The 17,607-nt window shown below is 52.8% G+C and overlaps 10 protein-coding genes across 10 annotated transcripts; 7 read left to right on the forward strand and 3 right to left on the reverse strand.

The window, feature by feature from the left end:
* Positions 1-520: 520 nt before the first annotated feature.
* Positions 521-1,906, forward strand: BU26DRAFT_497955 (uncharacterized protein; the record flags this gene model as incomplete). Its single annotated transcript, XM_033826315.1, has 2 exons — positions 521-843; positions 916-1,906. 2 exons carry the CDS (start codon positions 521-523, stop codon positions 1,904-1,906), a joined length of 1,314 nt encoding a protein of 437 aa, XP_033675370.1.
* Positions 1,907-2,812: 906 nt separating this feature from the next.
* BU26DRAFT_512247 (uncharacterized protein) lies at positions 2,813-5,961 on the reverse strand (the record flags this gene model as incomplete). The annotated part of the gene is made up of 4 exons (XM_033827362.1): positions 2,813-2,835; positions 2,894-3,946; positions 4,005-5,300; positions 5,397-5,961. The coding sequence occupies 4 exons, from the start codon at positions 5,959-5,961 to the stop codon at positions 2,813-2,815; spliced, it is 2,937 nt and encodes a 978-aa protein (XP_033675371.1).
* A 900-nt stretch (positions 5,962-6,861) lies between these two features.
* Positions 6,862-8,011, forward strand: BU26DRAFT_556849 (ankyrin; the record flags this gene model as incomplete). Its single annotated transcript, XM_033832402.1, has 2 exons — positions 6,862-7,243; positions 7,459-8,011. Exons 1-2 carry the CDS (start codon positions 6,894-6,896, stop codon positions 8,009-8,011), a joined length of 903 nt encoding a protein of 300 aa, XP_033675372.1. The 5' UTR covers positions 6,862-6,893.
* A 405-nt stretch (positions 8,012-8,416) lies between these two features.
* On the forward strand, positions 8,417-9,815 carry BU26DRAFT_611655 (uncharacterized protein). The gene is made up of 2 exons (XM_033836079.1): positions 8,417-8,806; positions 8,893-9,815. The coding sequence occupies exons 1-2, from the start codon at positions 8,486-8,488 to the stop codon at positions 9,676-9,678; spliced, it is 1,107 nt and encodes a 368-aa protein (XP_033675373.1). The 5' UTR covers positions 8,417-8,485; the 3' UTR covers positions 9,679-9,815.
* A 246-nt stretch (positions 9,816-10,061) lies between these two features.
* On the reverse strand, positions 10,062-11,134 carry BU26DRAFT_442680 (NAD(P)-binding protein; the record flags this gene model as incomplete). The annotated part of the gene is made up of 2 exons (XM_033824517.1): positions 10,062-10,139; positions 10,199-11,134. The coding sequence occupies 2 exons, from the start codon at positions 11,132-11,134 to the stop codon at positions 10,062-10,064; spliced, it is 1,014 nt and encodes a 337-aa protein (XP_033675374.1).
* Positions 11,135-11,245: 111 nt separating this feature from the next.
* On the reverse strand, positions 11,246-13,290 carry BU26DRAFT_236723 (aldehyde dehydrogenase). The gene is made up of 4 exons (XM_033820947.1): positions 13,073-13,290; positions 12,478-13,016; positions 11,566-12,428; positions 11,246-11,503 (listed from the first exon to the last, which is right to left on the reverse strand). Exons 2-4 carry the CDS (start codon positions 12,933-12,935, stop codon positions 11,358-11,360), a joined length of 1,467 nt encoding a protein of 488 aa, XP_033675375.1. The 5' UTR covers positions 12,936-13,016; positions 13,073-13,290; the 3' UTR covers positions 11,246-11,357.
* A 737-nt stretch (positions 13,291-14,027) lies between these two features.
* BU26DRAFT_572756 (uncharacterized protein) lies at positions 14,028-14,396 on the forward strand (the record flags this gene model as incomplete). The annotated part of the gene is made up of 2 exons (XM_033834264.1): positions 14,028-14,181; positions 14,245-14,396. 2 exons carry the CDS (start codon positions 14,028-14,030, stop codon positions 14,394-14,396), a joined length of 306 nt encoding a protein of 101 aa, XP_033675376.1.
* A 428-nt stretch (positions 14,397-14,824) lies between these two features.
* BU26DRAFT_236720 (uncharacterized protein) lies at positions 14,825-15,380 on the forward strand. Its single transcript, XM_033820946.1, has one exon. It carries the CDS (start codon positions 14,931-14,933, stop codon positions 15,264-15,266), a length of 336 nt encoding a protein of 111 aa, XP_033675377.1. The 5' UTR covers positions 14,825-14,930; the 3' UTR covers positions 15,267-15,380.
* BU26DRAFT_572757 (uncharacterized protein) lies at positions 15,316-15,623 on the forward strand (the record flags this gene model as incomplete). The annotated part of the gene is made up of 2 exons (XM_033834265.1): positions 15,316-15,368; positions 15,428-15,623. The coding sequence occupies 2 exons, from the start codon at positions 15,316-15,318 to the stop codon at positions 15,621-15,623; spliced, it is 249 nt and encodes an 82-aa protein (XP_033675378.1).
* A 689-nt stretch (positions 15,624-16,312) lies between these two features.
* On the forward strand, positions 16,313-17,430 carry BU26DRAFT_572758 (uncharacterized protein; the record flags this gene model as incomplete). Its single annotated transcript, XM_033834266.1, has 3 exons — positions 16,313-16,588; positions 16,667-17,087; positions 17,138-17,430. The coding sequence occupies 3 exons, from the start codon at positions 16,313-16,315 to the stop codon at positions 17,428-17,430; spliced, it is 990 nt and encodes a 329-aa protein (XP_033675379.1).
* Positions 17,431-17,607: the final 177 nt, after the last annotated feature.

Below are 17,607 nucleotides of genomic sequence, written 5' to 3' on the forward strand. Positions count from 1 at the left end.
ATACTATATACTATAAGTTTTATAGATTATTATAGAGATATAATAGTACTAACTAGAAGTAAACTAGATTTTTTCTAAAAGTTAGTTAAATACGTATAGCTTTTTAATTACGTAATATATCTTAGTGTAACTTTACTATAAGGTGTAATATACTATAAAGAATATATATATAAATTTTTATAGAAAAATATTAAGGTTTCGCCTAGTTATTTAAGAAAAACGGGTTAGTTTTCGTTGATTTTCGTTGCCAAGAAATCGTGGGGGGTTCGATGATATGGGGGGTTCGATGATAAAGTACGTTATATATATTTAGTAGAGCTTTTAGTATTACATAACTAAGTAATGTCTAGTATCGCTAAGGGATTACTACACAAAGGTCGTGTAGATCTCACGTGACAGGCGGATAATTGTCAGACCGAACCCGCGACGTGCACCTGCCTTTGCCTACACCTTCACCCACACAACACTGAAGCCTCTCGCAGCCCCACCTGTGCGACACACATTCTGTGCCTCTGCACCTATGCTTACGCCCGAGTCTTCGCGCGCTCGTAAACGATCTCGCTCACCCGCTTCCGGCGACGTCAACCCTCATTCCAAAAGGCGCCACAGTCCCTTCTGGGACTCGCTGTCGCGCATCTGGCTTACCCCTTCAGCACTCCGCGAGCTCGACCGAAGGAACTCGCCAGCGTTGCAGCCTGCGCCTACGATCGACATCAGTGTCGGTTCCCTTGCAACTTCCGACAGCGCTATCCGGCGGTTCGCAAGACACGGCGGCCCCGACTTAACAGACGTGCGAAGCGTAAGTTATCCTCTATGCTTCCCGTACACCGCTAATTACGTGCGGTACCCCGATCCCTCAATGGTTTCACCATGGTTTCGCCGCCCCTCTTCGCGCGCCTCCCGATCGCAGTCCAGATCGTCTGCACAGGACTACCGCTCGTCTCAACGACCTTCTCAACCGCAGACTAAATCGTCCGGAAGAAGCAGCCTATACGACAAGAATTTTGAGCAGAGTCTCACAGACCATTGCGTATTTGGTCCGCTATACAAATATCCGGACGGCAGAAGCCCCCAGCAGGCGCACAATGTCCAGGAGGTCAAGGAACGGCTGAGACAACCGCACGCTTCACTATCGTCGTTTGGCGAAGACGACTTCGTAAAGTTCCAGCAGGACGTTGTCGACAGTTTCAAAGAAAGCGGCACGTCCGACGCGGTTCTCGGCTGGCTAGAAGGGACTATACTGGACAGGAGGTACCGCGGCGGAAGAATAACGTTCTTCAACTTCAAGGATCTCATCGATGTCAAACTTACCGCGGCCGTTTCCGATCTATACTACGGGGCCCGTCCCGAGCAGATAAATCGCCGGATCCGGGAACAACTATCGGACCTTATCGAACCGTCTACACAGACTAGCCTTCCAGCAGCTCCAAATTTCTTTCTCGCTGCCAAAGGAGAGGACTGCACGCCTGCTGTTGCTCGTAGGCAAGCTATCTATGACGCTGCGCTCGGAGCTAGGGCCATCCAAGCTCTAGAGTCCTTCGGCATAGATCAGACCGTATTCGATAATCGCATCAAAGCTATCTCTTCCACATACATCAGCGGGGCGTTAACTCTATATGGAACCCATATGCTTCCCCCAGTTGGCCACGGTGCGGCTGTTACCTATGTCACCACACGACTTAACGCTTATGCGCTTATCGGCGATGCGGAAACATGCCAAAAGGGTCTGACCGCTTTCCGTAATGCAATTCTGTGGACTAAGGAAGTGAGGGAGGCCGCAATTCGGACAGCTAACCAACGCTTTTCGGCGATGCCTTCTTCGCCGGCACGAATGCCTTCCCTCGGACAGCGAGGGCCCAGCAATATCTCGGAATCAGATACGTCCGCCGACGAGCTTGCACGCTAGCTGCCGGGTCCCAACAAGCGGGCAGGCCCAGCTACTAAGCCCGCTACATCACCGCGAACTGTTAAGCGGACTAAGTCAAATTCGACTATAGCAGCTACAATCGGTGAATAGCAGTGGTTCTCTTCTCCGTCGGTTCATCTTCGCATCGGCAGTGTATCACGGTGCGCAACCTTTTCTCTTCCCCATTTTCCTATATACCCCGGTCCTCTTCTTTCCTCTTCTCCATTTCGGCCTTCAAAAGTTCAATAGCGTGAGAAGGGGCGATGTCGCCGCCTATTCCCTTTATTGGAATGGGATCGAGGATGGTCATAGAGTTAGCTAGCTGCAGGGCACATGGAGCAGCGAGTCCGCAATAATCTACGGAAGAAATACCATCTCATATTCCCTCGCTTCTATGCCTTGGTGTCCCGAGTAAAGGCTGACTCTCGTCTGGATTTTGGATGCTGATATCGACAGAATGCCTAGCTTGCGACATGGGCACCCTCCGGCGGCTGTTTGAACTCTCGTAAGCTATTTAAGCGGCTCCGGCGGGTACGACACTAACTGCAACAGGTGCAGCAGAGCGGTACGAGTCGGAGCATGTCGTTCTAAACGTGACGCTGTGTGCAGGTAAGGAAAGTAATTGACCGCCGCATGTGGCCTTACTCTGCATATCATCCCAGTACCAACCACCTGAACATATAGCCTTCAGGAATATATTCTCGGAGTCATGGGGTATTACCCGATAAAATAGGGTTCCTACCTGGCGCATAGACGACGGATACGGTACATAATCACGGATAGACAAGGTTGGCTGTTCACAGTAACGCCTCTCAACTCTGAAGTTGGGCATTATCAAGACTATTTAGATAGCCAATTGATGGGTCCTAGACATTTCTATTCCTGCTAAACGCCTTTACACCGAACCTACAGTGTGACTTCACCGGATGCTAAACGAACCACTCTGTCTAGTCATCGCCACTGAAGAACTTTCACTTCACCACTCACAATAAGTAACTCGATGGACCGCTATGGAGACTGTCTGTGAATAGATGCACTGTGTGATCTCCGACACCTGGCTCTTCTCTGGCTCCTCCTGACAGCTCACGTTATTGCCGTCACCAAAGCTCGGACAATGAAGTATACCAGCACCGTTGCCATCGTTCAGATACTGACAGTTGTCTTCACCGTACAGCGTCATAGTGAAAGTTCCGTGCGGCCACGGAGGTTTGATGATTGCGTTGTCGTCAGTCCATCGTGTATTTCGATCATCGAGGGTAGCATTACCGCATACCTCCGCTGGTTCACGAATTTTTGTTTCAAAGAAGACCCACGAGTTGTAGTCCTCGCCCGTCGTCTCATTCCTGAAGGCGCTCAGGACGATCGATAGTGCTTTGGACTTTGGCGGCGGGCTTGGTGTTGGATCGGGTTCAGGTACGTCGGTACTTGTTGGAGGTTCGTCCGTCATCGTAGGTGGCTGGTCGATTGTAGTGTTAGGGACCGGCTCGCCGGGCGTTGAAGGAGTACCAGAGCTGTGCCCACCATCTGAAGTAGTTACGAGCGAGGTCTGTAATGTGGTTGGATCTTGGGCGATTGACGAGCCAGACAGCGTCCCAGAAGGTCTGGCGCAAACTCCGTTCTGGCGTCTCAGGACGTTCTCATACTCTTGCCACTCTTCCTCGTCTGCGTCCGTTACTTGCCTTCCTCGAATGAAGCGCCTTGAAGGCCCTGGTTGTGCAGCTACAAGCTGATTTGGGAAAGCTGGCCAGGTATCGCCATGGCGAGGAGACGAATAGAGTTCCTCAAACCATACCTCAAGCCCCGCAACTTGTGTCGGGCAGGTCTGGCCTGGTGTCTGCTGCATCGCTTGGACCGGATCGTATTGGATAAGAAGTTTTCCGCGGGGGTATTGCCATAGGAGATCTTCGTCTCTGGCCCAGTAGGGAATCGGGAGCACGGGCAGGATGTCGGATAAGCCAAGGACGCTTTTCAACATGTCGCTAATCAGCCTGACTTGATACGGATACTGCAGCTCGTTTTGTCCTGGCTTGTTCGGAGTGACTGAGTCACAGTTAGCGGAGTGTCTCCCATGTGGTATGTGAACGGCGATATTACTTACTGACCATTGCTCGTACACGGTTTTCGACGATGTTCTCGAAATCTCCGCCCGGGCCGGTAAACGCGCTTACACCTTGGCTAACACCCTTGCCATCACCGGCTAGATTCCTTAGAGCGTCAAGAGCATCCCGTTGAAAGTTGTTATCAGTGTTATCCATCGTGGGATTTTCCCAAATGTGCGCCATGAATATTCTCTTGCGGGAAACGACAACGACGGCGGTACATCCGTTCATGTCGCCCAAGCTCCAGCTATTTCTGTCGTCAAGCAGTCGATCCGTTATAGAGGTTGTGAACCATCCCGGATAGTTACCGTGTTCAAGGCGCTTGGTACCTGGTTGTTTTACCATTGCAAGTAGCCATTTGCTAACATCTCCATGCCACGGATCATCGCGAGGGTTAGTAAGGGTGCGCTTGTAAAGATTGCGGCTTGATGGGCCAGTCTCTCGGGGTGCGATATTACGTGCCGCCAAGTCGGAGTATGTAGATAGTGCCGATACCGTTGGTGCGGGAGCGTAGGCTATGCCATTGGTGTCGGTCATGTAGTCACCTTCAGTGATAGGCTCCGGTGGTGGTATGGGAGCGTTACAACCAGAGCAGCCTTTGGCGCATTTTCGAACGGCGGTCGTTGTGGATATTGTCGTTGACGCAGACGTAACGCCAGTAGCACCACATTTCGTTATAGGAGCGTCGCAAACAGTGGTACACGCTTCGCCGTTCGCTTGTCTCCTCACTCCTCCAACAGTAGTAGTGGCAATGGCGGTACATGCAATATTACAGTTACTAACTGTATTGAGAGTGCATGAAGATGACGATGAGGACTCCGTTTGTGTCGAACTTGGTTGGTCGGAATTTGATGCAGAGGGGTCAGGCTCGTTCGGGTCCACCTCATTGAGAGCATCTACCAGGGGTATGAGATCGTTCTGTAAATTTTTTACTGCGTCGGTAGTCCCTCGCATAACTTCTTCTTTAACTTTGTTGGTCGTGTTAATGACGCAAGTCACAAGGGAGAATGCAGTCTTGAATAAGCCTCCAAGGAAACTTCGCTTGTTCAATGTCTGTATTCCTTGAAATGCTTCTTCAGCTCGTCGTCTCGCTCCAGACTTGCATGGCTCAACTCCATCTGTTGGTTTCGGAAGTTTGCCTAAGAAATCGGAGACTTTTGGGAGGATATTGTCCAGCTCGTCTGTTACACTAGTGACCTGAGGGGGCTGAGGATCACCAATCCAACTTCGTATGAGAGGGAATATGCCTGCGATGATAATGGACATGTCCGAAGCACTGGACTGAATCTCAGTACCTATCAGTGAAGGAGTGAAGTCAGCATTTGGGCTTCTCATTGGGAACGATTCAAACATGAAGAGGTATTGATGCTATCTGCACCCCAAAACCATACCTGTTGGAAGAAGTGTTGTGCTTGGGTCTGGTGGCAGGGTGATCCCTGATGGAAGGATGACTCCATCGGTGCTGAAAGGGGTGTCTGTAGGCTCAGGAGGAAGAATGATTGAGTCGGTGCTTGAATGACCATCTGTGATAGTTCCGGTGCCCGAAGTGGAGCTTGTGGAGTATCCACTTGACGTGGCTTCTGATGGAGTGGGAGAGTCCGACGAAGACGAGCTGTCGCTGATCGTTGCTGAATCGGTCGGCGTGAGACTTGTGTCGACTGAAGACAGAGAGTCGGTACTAGTCTCCGGTGGTGCAATGTTGCTATTAGAAGTCGATGAACTTTCCGTTACTCCGGTGCTTGAAGTATGGGTCGACTCCATTCCTATGAGAGTCGTGGACGAAAAGGAACTCGATAACACTCCAGTCCCACTCCCAGGAGGCACGGTGCTGCTGCTGTTTGCAGGAACTGGGAATGGAGGAGGACTCTGAGAGGGTACATCTTGACTGGCTACGAGTAGCACAGATGTATGTGAGAACGCAAAAACAATTGCTCGGATAACATGAAATACTCTCATGGTTGCTAGCTCGGGTGAAATGAAATATCGAGAAGAATGTATGAATTGTCTGGCTTCAATCATCGTCAAGCTCAACTGCATTCTATATAGTTTTCTTCTCCAGTGGCTGTGATTATCTGTCATGATTTTCTAGGGAAATGAAGGACTTCCACGAACAGGCGAATGGATTTGGAAATTGAAACTTGGGCAAACGGTAGCCAAAGATTGCTGCTCGAGGGCTTCAGGATTCGTGACTCTTTCACTGTGCCCTACGGCGAAGCTGCACGGCAAACTTCATCGTTAAGCGCCGCCCGCACGAACACTAAAATAGTCGACGGTACAATTTGGGGTCTACTCGAAATGATTCGAGACGGAAGTTGGACTTACAATGATGAATCAAGTGCGGAATCATGTTTGCGCTAGATTCCAACGCTGTATACACGTGCTAGAAACGTTGCGCGTCCTGCAAGCTGTTCTCATCGGCGTGTGACGATGCACCTGCGGCGGTGGCTCCAGGAGGATCCGGCAAACATGTTTCCATTGAAACAGGTGCCCTGCCTCCAACCAGAAAAGAAGAGTCATCCTTCTCCACGGGCCGATTTCAAGAACCTGTGCGGTTGATCTGGCTTCCTTGGGGCCAAAATGCTGCGAATCAGGCTGGACTTCCGAACTGGCGCGATTCCGCCCAGCCCCAGTGCGAAACGAAACAATATCCTACGCCACATTGCCACCTCTCATATCTAATATGAATGAACACGTTTCATGAATTCGGTGCTCTCTTTAGGACATCAATTTGTAATCCGCGGATCTCGACTATTTTGGCATTCCAAGGTTGGTTAGTGTTGAGGTCACATGACAGCGCTAGTACTAGTGTATATGATCCGAGCTTTCAGCTCTCCCGATCCATCACTCTTACACTCCCCTTCGTTTTTCAACATCCAATCCTAGCCAACATGCCGTCAAGTTTACCGACACTTGAGGAGCCTCCTTTCCTGGATTGGCCCCTAATACAAAATCCCGAACATGCGACATGCCGAGAATTTCTCAGTGCCTGTCAATACAATAATACTGCTCTTGCTTTACAATTAGCATCCGATCAAGAACCCGCTGCATTAACATTCGGCCTTAACCGTGCCCTTGATTGCCTTCACCTTCAGACAGCACGCCAGCTGCTACTTAACGGCGTGCAATGGGACGCCCAAACAGTAATGTCTGCATCAAATTCGTTTAGTGCAATCAAGCTGCTATTCGATTTTGGGTTCAACGTGAACACCGGGGTGCTGGGTGGAGATACCCTACTTCGGTAAGTGGCTCGTCCCTCTCACCAAACGCCGCATCAATTCTGTCTCCTATTCAATCTAGATATGCACTCTGAATCCTGTACTCAGGCAGTTCAGCATATCATACACGACTCGTATTTGCGAATTTGTAATCAGGGAACTCTTGTTACGCAGTGACGCGTATTGATGCGGCAGCTAGGCGCTTGCGAGAACGATGCTGAATTGCTCCTCTACTTAGAATGGTAGTGTCGCGCAACGATGGGCCAGCAATCCGATTTCTTCTGGAGCGCGGAGCCAATCCCAATCTCGGACCGCCACACTTCACGAACGCACGCATTGACCAAATTAGGGTTATTTCCAACTCAGGCGTCACACTCAACCAAGCAGCTGCCAGATGCACACCTGAGATCTTCTCGCTTCTGCTTGATCACGGGGCAGTCCTGTCGAACTCCATTCCTCTTCACCGTGCAGCTGGAGGGCGAGCGGACGTCCCCATCCCTCCTGGTGAGCGCATACCGATGCTAGAGTATCTGGTTGGGTTGGGGCTTGATATCAACGCGATGGATGATGCAATCAAGATTTGTGACGACGGGCGCGGACAGCGGGGATCGCCTCTCATGTACGCGATTGTGTACGGACGAGTGGAAGAAGCCAGATGGCTGTTAGAACATGGGGCAGATCCTGACCTTAAGACACCGTACGGAGTCTCAGCAAAAGACCGAGCGAAGATACATCCGGCTGAGCATGAGCTGTGGACTCTTCTGCGAGATCCTCGATTCAAAAGGCACTAAAATTCTAGGCCACATATAACAACGCGTGCATCTCTGCCATGTCCGTGTTCCAATACTCTAAAATCTTCGGAGCACTCGTACTTCGTCCCGCGTCAATAACGTTCCAGTCTTTTAGTTTGACAATGCCATTAGCTAACTCACGTCCAACCTCCTATAACATATATCAGAAAGGTTTTCTTTTCTCACCTCCTAGCTCGATCCCTACTTCAACAACCCACCTCTTCCCCCAAGCTCAGCAGCGACCATTGGGACCCGCCACCTTAGGTGGCCAGTCCCCTCATCTCCTGCGCCTCGCTACCGGTCTTTATCGGCAATACTATAAAGCCCCCTTAGCAATATATTTTCCACTCGTCCCTTTTGCTTTTCTATTCTCCTCTCCTACTCTATTCTCCTCTTCTACTCCTACTCTTTCTAATACACCCCTCCCCGAACGCTCTCCCCGGTCTTTCTCCAACTCTCGCTCCATAACCTACCATGGCCAAGTCGACAACTCCAAAGGCCGGAAACTCCCAGCCCCAGCAGCTCAGGGTCCCAGCCAGCCCGCGGAATCTCGATACCGACGGAAACTGCGCCGCCCTCAAGCGTGACTATGACCTCCTGAAGCAGGACTACCAGAACCTGAAACACCAGCTCGCCAGTGCTACCTTGGAGAAGGAGCGCCTCGAAGAAAGCGGAAACACGTTGGCATATTGCCTGAAAGCGACGCTCTTCCACCTTTCCATCGTGCAGGGCTTCGTAGCTACCGCGCTGAAACCCGAGAACTCTCAACTCTCCGAACTTACAAACGTCACCCTCGTGAATTTCTATCCGGAGCAAAAGGATCCAATCCTTCTGCTCTTTCAGTTATAACGCCTTATATATCCGGTAACAATTTCAAACAGGAACTCAATTCCCGCACCGGCTACTACGCAGCCGTGGCCAGACAAGCCCGGCGCTACGTGTTCAATGGTATCGCGTGCGCGGCCTGTGTGTTCCAGCGGAAGAAACTTGATTTCGGCCCCTTCAAGGAGTCCTTCCTCTCTCAGAGCGACTGTGAGGACATCTTCCGCGAGTATCGCCGCGGGAACTCGAATTTCGTTCCTTCGGATGAGATTGCAGAACAGCTTGAGGAGTTCAATCGAATAATAGAGGATGATGGAGTTGGAGCCAAGCCTGCAACTGAGCACGACGAAGGAATTAAAACCGAGCCTGAAACTGAGGAGGACGAACGAGTCCAAACCGAGCCTGCAACCGAGAAGGATGACAGAGTTAAAACCGAGGAGCCTGCAACTGACTCAGCGAGCCTCGCTTCAAGTTTCTGCGTGGAGGATGAAGAGGAAGACGGACAAGAGCCAAGAACGCAAGGACATTCCTCAGACGAGATCTCGCGTACCGACGATTCGTCAGATGCTTCTACCTTAGAGATGTCCTCCGAGAACGAAATCCCGCTGCAGGAGAACCACGTCGGCCAAAAGCGGAAACAAAGCACCGATGAGGACGATTTCAGCGCCACCGACACAGAAGAAGCGCATCGCGCCAAAAAGAGGAGGAAGAAACTGGAGCTGTCCTCCCAAGAGAGCGGGGACGGTCTTGATGAGGAAGTGGACCCGGGCGGCAAGGGGCCCGGCTTCGTAATACCCGATGACGACTGGAGGGCGATGGAGAAAGCTGTATTGCTGGAGTGGTAAGAGTGTCGTGAGACTGGACGGCCGATGAGGGCCTGGGGGGAGGTTTTTCGGGAGGCGGAAGGCAAAAACGGCTAGGAGGTATATTGGGCCTGGATACTCAGGGGCAGGAAGTGGCCTGAGCGGGGATCACGGCCTTTGCGGCTGATATGGTGGAAACTCGGCACGCAGAAACTAAAGCTGGAATCTCTCTCTTTTGGGCAATGATTTTTGTATATCTGCAGCAAAAGTTCTTTTCGGCTTAGTTTCGGATATTAGATATGCTCGTTTCTGGAAGCGCTCTCTAGTTTCTGGAAGGTAGTCGGTATCCAAAAGCACCAAGTGCATTTTCACACCTGAGTTATCTTTCCCAATCTACCAGGGCATTTTCAGCCCGCTCTAAGGTCCTACTTATTCAGCACGTCACTCCAATCATGCTTCTTCATCCAGTCCTCCAAACTCGTCATCGGACACTCAATCCCCGCCTATGCTCAAAGTCAGCACTCCATCTCGAACCCACCCCAATAGCAATCTCCACACTCACCTTCCTAAGATCCTCCGCCAACAGCACTTCCGCCCCTCCCGCATACCCAAGCTCACTCGTATACTCAAACATATCCGTAGTCTCCTCAGCAAGCATCCTATCCGGGACCGCCTCCATCATCTCCTCTCGAGTGACCTGCTTGTAAGACGCAGGAACGCCCGTGACGCGGCTCCAGGTGGCGCTGAAGTCGGTCCAGCTACAGATAGTGCCGCAAGCCATGTAAGTCTTGCCCGGTGGCATCTGGGCGACGGCGTAGACGAAGGGGCCCGTGTCGGTGTTGACGTCGAGGTGGAAGGTGGGCTCGTTGGGGACGGTGGCAAAGCGTGTTTGGAATGAGCCGTCTGCTTGCTTTGCAAAGTAGCATTCCGGCAGGATGCGGTAGCTCGTCATGAAATACCCCGTATGCACACAGCTCATCTTCTTCGCCAGTTTAGGATACTTCTCCTCCACGTACTCCGGAAATATATCAGCCTTCGCATCGAAATGATACAGCTCTTTAAACTTCCCTCGGCTAGCCTTCCCCGCATGAATTAGCGTCGAGACCAAGAAGCCATTCTCGACCAGCGAGTCCACAACCGTCGCCGCAGCATCTGCGATGTTCTTCCCCTGGCGGTACTCGACATCGTATGCGTAGCGGCGACACGAGATGCCCTGCTCAGCGGCTTTCTGTCTGCAATCTGGGCGGAAGAAAGGTTCCCAATAGTTTGTGACGCTGAAGATTAGGTTCGCCCCCTCGAAGGCGGCAGCGAGGGATGGCGGATCGTCTAGGTCGGCGGCGACAACATCGATGCCTTCAGAGACCAGAGCTTGGGCGGCTTCAGAAGAGGGATTGCGCGTAATTCCGCGGACTTTGTAGTCCGGATCCTGAGCGAAGCGACGGGCGACGGAGCCTCCTTGATTGCCTGTGGCTCCGATGACGCAGATCAACTTGGTCATAATTTTTAGTAGCCCAAGGGATAACGGGAGGGGAAGATCAGAGAGGTGACGGTAGAACTTCGACGTCTTTTGTATTCGGATGAGGGGTACAAGCTTTCTCGGTCCGAGCTATCGGAGAGCCAAAACGGGTAATAAGCCGCGATATGGCCTAGGTTCCTTCGGTCACGCTTACCCCAGAGAAGAAGTCCGTACACAGGAGACTATTTTGAGCGCAGGAACGGATTCAGCCTTGCATCGCACTAAGGGTCTTAAAATGCGCCACAGGATCAGTGATGGTGATGGTCTTGACAATTAAAAACTCCTCCAGCCCGTGATTGGCGTTCTGCCTACCGAACCCGCTCGACTTAGCAAGCCCCACTCCTAGTGTTGCTACAAAGCGGCCAGTCAGCTCAGGAGCATGAGGAGCGCATGGAGAGTATGACGATACGCACCTTCATCCGCACCAGTCCCGTATGGCCAGTTGATATGCGTCTGGCCGGCCTCGATTTGCCGCGCAATTCGAAATGCACGACCCACGTCCTTGCTGAACACACCGGCACCGAGGCCGTAGCTTGTTGAATTGGCAATGCTCACAGCTTCTTCGTCGCTAGCCACGATTTTAAGAATGGCGATGGGTCCAAAGCTCTCTTCATCGGCAATCTCCATCTCTGGAGTAACCGAGCTAAGGATGATCGGGGTGAGGGAGTAGTCATTCAGTAACTTCGGTTCGCCGAGGAGAATTTTGGCGCCCTTGGATAGCGCATCTTGGACCAACCCCAAGGCTCTTCGGGGCCCCGCAGCCGAAATCGCGGGCTCTGTCTTCCACTGTGAAGCCACCTTTTTTGCGCACTCGACGAAAGCGTCCGCAACCTCCCGCCGAACAATGATTGTTTCGGTGGAGAAGCAGATTTGCCCATGGTGACGAAAGGCTCCTTCGACGAGTGATCTAGCCGCAAGTTCCAGATCGGCGTCTTCCAGGACAATACCAGGGCTCTTTCCACCAAGCTCCATGAGAATGGGCTTCAAGTACTTGGAAGCAAGTGATCCGATAACACGACCAACCGAGGCCGAGCCAATAAACTCAACCTTGCGAATACCAGGATGGCTGATGGCAGCTTCCGTCACGGCAGCCGCATCTTCACGACGGGCTTGGATGACATTGAGAACGCCCTCTGGGACACCAGCTTTGTGGAAGAGACCAGCCAGCATATGGTGAGTGCGGGGACACTGCTCCGATGCTTTGAGAAGGACGGTACAGCCCACAGCCAACGGCGTGTCGATCGTCCGGCAAGCGAGGAACAGAGCGGCGTTCCATCTGGTAAAAATCAATCATCGAGACGCTAAAGATTCAGGCGCACACTCACGGCGGGATACTCAGGACCGGGCCGATCGGCGCCTTGTAGACGAAGCCGGTCTGACCGGGGGTCTCCAAGACGGGAAGTTCACCGCTAAGCACCGAGGTGATGCGACCGGCCATCTCTTCGATATGTGTAGCAGACCACGCGACATTTCGCTGTGCCCAAAACTCGGTGCAGTTGGTCTCCTCGACCTGGACCTGGATCAATTTGACGGCATTCTCCCGGATAAGAGAAGCCGCTCTCTGTAGAATCTGGCGCCGCTGCGATGGAAGGGTCTGAGGCCAGGTTTTGAAGGCAAGGAGCGATGACTCTACAGCAGCTTTTGTGGATGCCGGGGTGGCTGACACATATCTGGTGTAAGGACTGCCGCCATGGAAGGCTGAATGGTTGAGGGCGACCTGTGCGTCCGGGTCATCGAATGGCTTGTTGTCAATGACAAGCGGGATAAGAGGTACTTCGGACATAGCTACTGGGTATGAATGTTGTGAATATAGGCATCACTGGACTGCGCCCTTGGCTGCTTATATTTATACCGTCGTTGGCTGCTGGGGCCGTACTCACATTAGCATCGGGAGGATCTTCCAGGGCGTTAGGTACCCACCTAAGCGCTGCTCGGGTCAGCGCGGAAGCTTCGCCGAGATATCGTGAAGTTGGGGGCCATGGTCGAATTGCTGAAAGGAAGCCATCATCAAGGTGGAGTTTGTAGTAGCGGATGGGGTCGGATGCTGCTTCGCCAAGCGACATTAACCATGCTATTTCGCACCACGGCTGTAGACATATGTGCTTGGGTGACCACCGGGGCTCCGATGAGGTATACGAGCATTCCAGGGTTGCTGTGAGTATCACCTGACTATGGGGGCCTTAGAGCGGGGTGCTTCTAGAACGGATTAGTGTGCATATCTCTGAGTGGCTGCCCAAGTGCTAGGTAGGCAGAGTAGTAAAGCTCAGGCCGTTTGAAAGAGGGTACAGATTTATCGATGGTTGAAGAGTTGATTGAGGCACCAACTGTGGGGGCAACATATATTGCCCAGGTGCCCAGGTGCCCAGGTGTACATGACGTCACGTGAGGTAATCACGTGACTGGCACAGGGCTGATTCTCCTTGAACGCTAACACAGGCGATGGGTGGAAAGATAGTTGAAAACGTACCTAGGAAATGAGGCACCAAATATCCGTGTACCTCGACGACAGTGGTGTGCTCGAGGGGGGCTAGCGTTGACCACGCGACAGTCGAATGTTCCGGTTGGAGGCTGACTAGTGCAGGATTCGGGACGAAACAGGGGCGCAGGAAGCGGAGATAAGACATATCCAATCCATTGCCGCCAAGGAGCACGAATAGCCCTGGAGAGTTGTTGGTTACCGTGTGCAAGCAGTGATGGAGGTACTGCAAGCTACGTGGCGGTGACGTACTTGGGCGTTCCTGCGCACGGGCCACACGAGGTATAACAGGCAGCAACCGCCCCGCGACAGAACACCATCCGCTCTCCCACCCGCATTCCCGCAAAACACGACCGAATACAATTTCTCGAACCGGGGCTCCGAAAACCCGCCGTCGTCATGTACCAACTCGCCATCGCTGCCCTCCTCCAGCTGTCGCTGGCGTTCCTCGCCGAGGCCGCGCCCGTCACCGTCCAAGGCACCTCGTGGCAGGGCCCCACCGGCGGCGGCATCGTTGGATTCATTGTCCTCGTTCTCGATATCATTGCGTGGGGTGCGTCTGCTACACCTGTCCCATATAGCTTCAAAGGAACTTGCTAACGTATTCCGCCTTCAGTGGAGATTTTCCAGTCGAACCGCACGCCCATGAACAAGGTCATCTGGTGCCTGGTTGTCTTCCTCTTCCCCGTCGTCGGCATGATCATCTACTACCTCTTCTCGGACCGTGCGTCTCATAACGCGGGTGGATATGAAGCCATTCCGTCATAGGTGTGATACTGGAGCGCCGACTGAGCGTGGAGTACGGGCTCCCGTTCATGAAGGAACAAGATATTGAAGCGATACCACCACTGTGTGCGTTGATTAGGTGCGTTTGGGGCGCTGCCGGCATTTGCAGCCTGGAAGAAAACTTATGAGCAACAATGGCGACCATAATATCATTATTCGTTCTCGATTTTCGATGGAATCCCTTGTGTCAGTCTTTTTCCCACCCGCGTTACCTGTGCCATTCCCCGCTCGCATGTAGCCGCACCCACAACCCGCCCCTGATCCTGCGGAGATCTCGAATCTCCTGTTCCCAGCGCGGCCTCTAAATGAGCCGCGCGAGGAGCGGACTACTCTCCTGCATGTACCATTTTGCAGACCAAGCTTCTCTGAGTCAAAGCCAAAAGCCAAACAGACTTCGAGGCTGCGCTACACAAGCTATTGACTCCGAATCTGGATTCACCCGTCTTGCAAGGGTTTCCAGCATTGCCAGCGTTGATTGTTACATATGGATGCACAGCCGGCTGGAGATGGCCAATCATGTTCCCTCGTATCTCGTTCAAACATCGTTTGTGGCCGGAAGACTCACCCAGGCAGTTCAGCTTGCTGCCCGGGTTCGTTTATTTTGCCAGCTGTTTGATACGATGCGGTCATCGTAGGACACCTCGACGAACGCCGAAACAAACAGGGTTTCGTGCTGCGCCACCTCCACCAAATCACACAGACCCTCAGAGCTATATCAGCAGGCCCGCCCCGCCGGTTTCTAAAGAATTCACGAGAATAACCTCACACTCAAAACTAAACTTGCGACCGTCGGACAACTTCCCCAGCGACAGGACCGCTGCAATACGCCCATCCACTGCGAGCGCCACCTGAAACACCACCTCACCAACGTCCATTCGCGAGCACCCAACCACCGCCCACAATGCCGCCCCTCATCAACACCGAGCTAATCATGCGCACGCTCGGCGATCCCAAGTAAGCAACTGCTCGCCAACTCTTCCTCTCCTCACGATATGCCTGCTAACTCATTCCAGCACCGCCGCCGAGCTCATGCACCTCATCGCGCGCAAGAGTAAGACGAAGGGCAAGAGCAAGATCAAGGGAGGCGTGATTGCGGGCATCGTCATCGCGATTATCGTGGCCGTTATCGTGCTTCTCATCATTGCCCTCTTGGTCCGCAGGAGGCGCAACAAGAGGATTACTGCGGGGCCGGGGATGGGGATGCGTTGAGTGGAGAGGGGAGGGCTTGGGAATGAGGCGGCATGATGGGGTATGCCTTGGGATGCACAGTATGACGGAAGGGTTAGACAACCGGCGATATGACTGGCCTGGTGTGGAGCTTGGGACTGCGAGTGCGCCTCATACAGGTACCTCCTTGAATATGATACCCTTTGAATGACTACATCGCTAGTGCGACTACCGTGACATACCGCCCAGCGCCAGCCTCATCGTAAAAGAGGAGGAATTTGTGCTGTGGAACAGGAGCCTGAGGTGCTTCAAAGGGCCTTGGACGTGTGGTACTGTGCCTGTGTGCGCACGTGTTGCGGTCTACCTTTTTCTTCTTCCTGTCTAAGCCCCTACGCAGCTCCATCATCAGCGGTTGAGCTTGAGACGCACACTCAACGTCTCGTTCTCCGCTACAGGGGCTAGGCCATGTCATCCATTTCCATTCGCGAATCGTCAGCTGTTTGACCCGAAATGTTACTCAGGGGACGTTTAATTCCTTTTTTCGTATATTCACTGTCGTTCAACCCGTCGCCTTTATTACGATATCTCTCCCTCCATCGCATGCAAGTGGAAGAGCAGACGAAGTGAATGAGAGCACGGGCCACTCTCGGCCTCTCTTAGCTACTAACATTTCTCCTACACTGACTGCTCCATCTCTCCTAACTAACACTTACTCCATCTTCCTCGCCGCCATGGCGGACATCGTCGCTGAAGAAGACGAGTGCTCTATCTCCATCAATTCCGCATCATCCAGTTGGAGCAGCTCCGAGGAAGCGGAAACCGAAACTGGAAGGGAAACTCTTCGAGCAGAGGTTTCTGAGAACGGACAGAATGACTGCGACGACGCAGGAAGTCACAGTTCCCTTCCAGGCCATGAAGCGAACGTGTTCCCGGCTTTCGATCCCCGGAGTTCCGGCGACGACATGCTCCTATGGGCGTTCTACGAGACGTTCTTCACTTTCAACACGGTGATCTCCTCAGTCGCACACGCGCTGAGCCCCGAACGGTTCTCCCTAAAAGACATTCTGAACGTGCCCATCAGCTAGCAGCTTTCCGTTGTCAACACCGCCGAGCACTACCTGGACGGCGTTGCAACCGCTGCCCAGGTCTTCGTGCCCATTCTAGGTATGCTCATCAACGACCATCTGCGCCAGGCGGGGACGAGCTTCGACTCAGACATGCTCGACCTCCTCGCCGGTCACATTCATGGGGAAGTATTCGAACGCCTCAACTTCTTCGGCGACGGAATCACGCTCCTGCCGCCCTCCACCGTATGGGCCGAATATCTCCAGGACAGGGCGAAGATATCCAGACCGAGGCCTATCGAGGGCAAGAACTTCGTCATCATGGACCTATTGGGGAAGATACAGCAGCGCGGAAACTTCCAATTAAAGAGATACGAATATGACGAGCCGCCCGGAAGCACGCTGGGCGAGGACCGGACCGGCACTGAGACCAGAAGCGGCGGTAAGTAAACCGACGGACACTGAAAGCCATTCGAAGCTGACTGCGTACAGGGAAGGAGGAGGGAAAACGGAAAGCAAGGACGGGAACAGAGATTAAGTCGCGGAAACTCCCTGGGCTTCGGGAGCACGCGCAAATCGAGGAGCCAGACCCAGATAGATTCCGCTGGGAGCGGGTCTATGATAACCACGTTCCGGGACCTGGAGCAGCACAGGGCCCAGCTAGGGCAATACACAACATACACAGGTTTTGGGCTGCTATGCAGCGACTGGAGACGAAGTTTCCGAAACTGGAGGAAGTCGAGCAGGAAGAGCTGCTCGGCCGGCTGGAAGAGCTGGCGGACTAAGAATCGTGCAGGCAGTGTGTTTCAGCTCCTCGACATTGGACTGGACTGAAGGCTTAACTTGTGCTATCTATCTACCGTCAAAAGCGGGTTACTTCAATGCCTCTTCAAGCTTTCACTGTTCCTTAGATCGCTGCATTACCTGCTGAGGACCCGCCGGCTCCGATATGTTCACATCGC

The sequence above is a fragment of the Trematosphaeria pertusa genome (assembly GCF_010094035.1).
Source record: "Trematosphaeria pertusa strain CBS 122368 unplaced genomic scaffold BU26scaffold_30, whole genome shotgun sequence".
In the NCBI taxonomy this organism is placed as follows: domain Eukaryota; kingdom Fungi; phylum Ascomycota; class Dothideomycetes; order Pleosporales; family Trematosphaeriaceae; genus Trematosphaeria; species Trematosphaeria pertusa.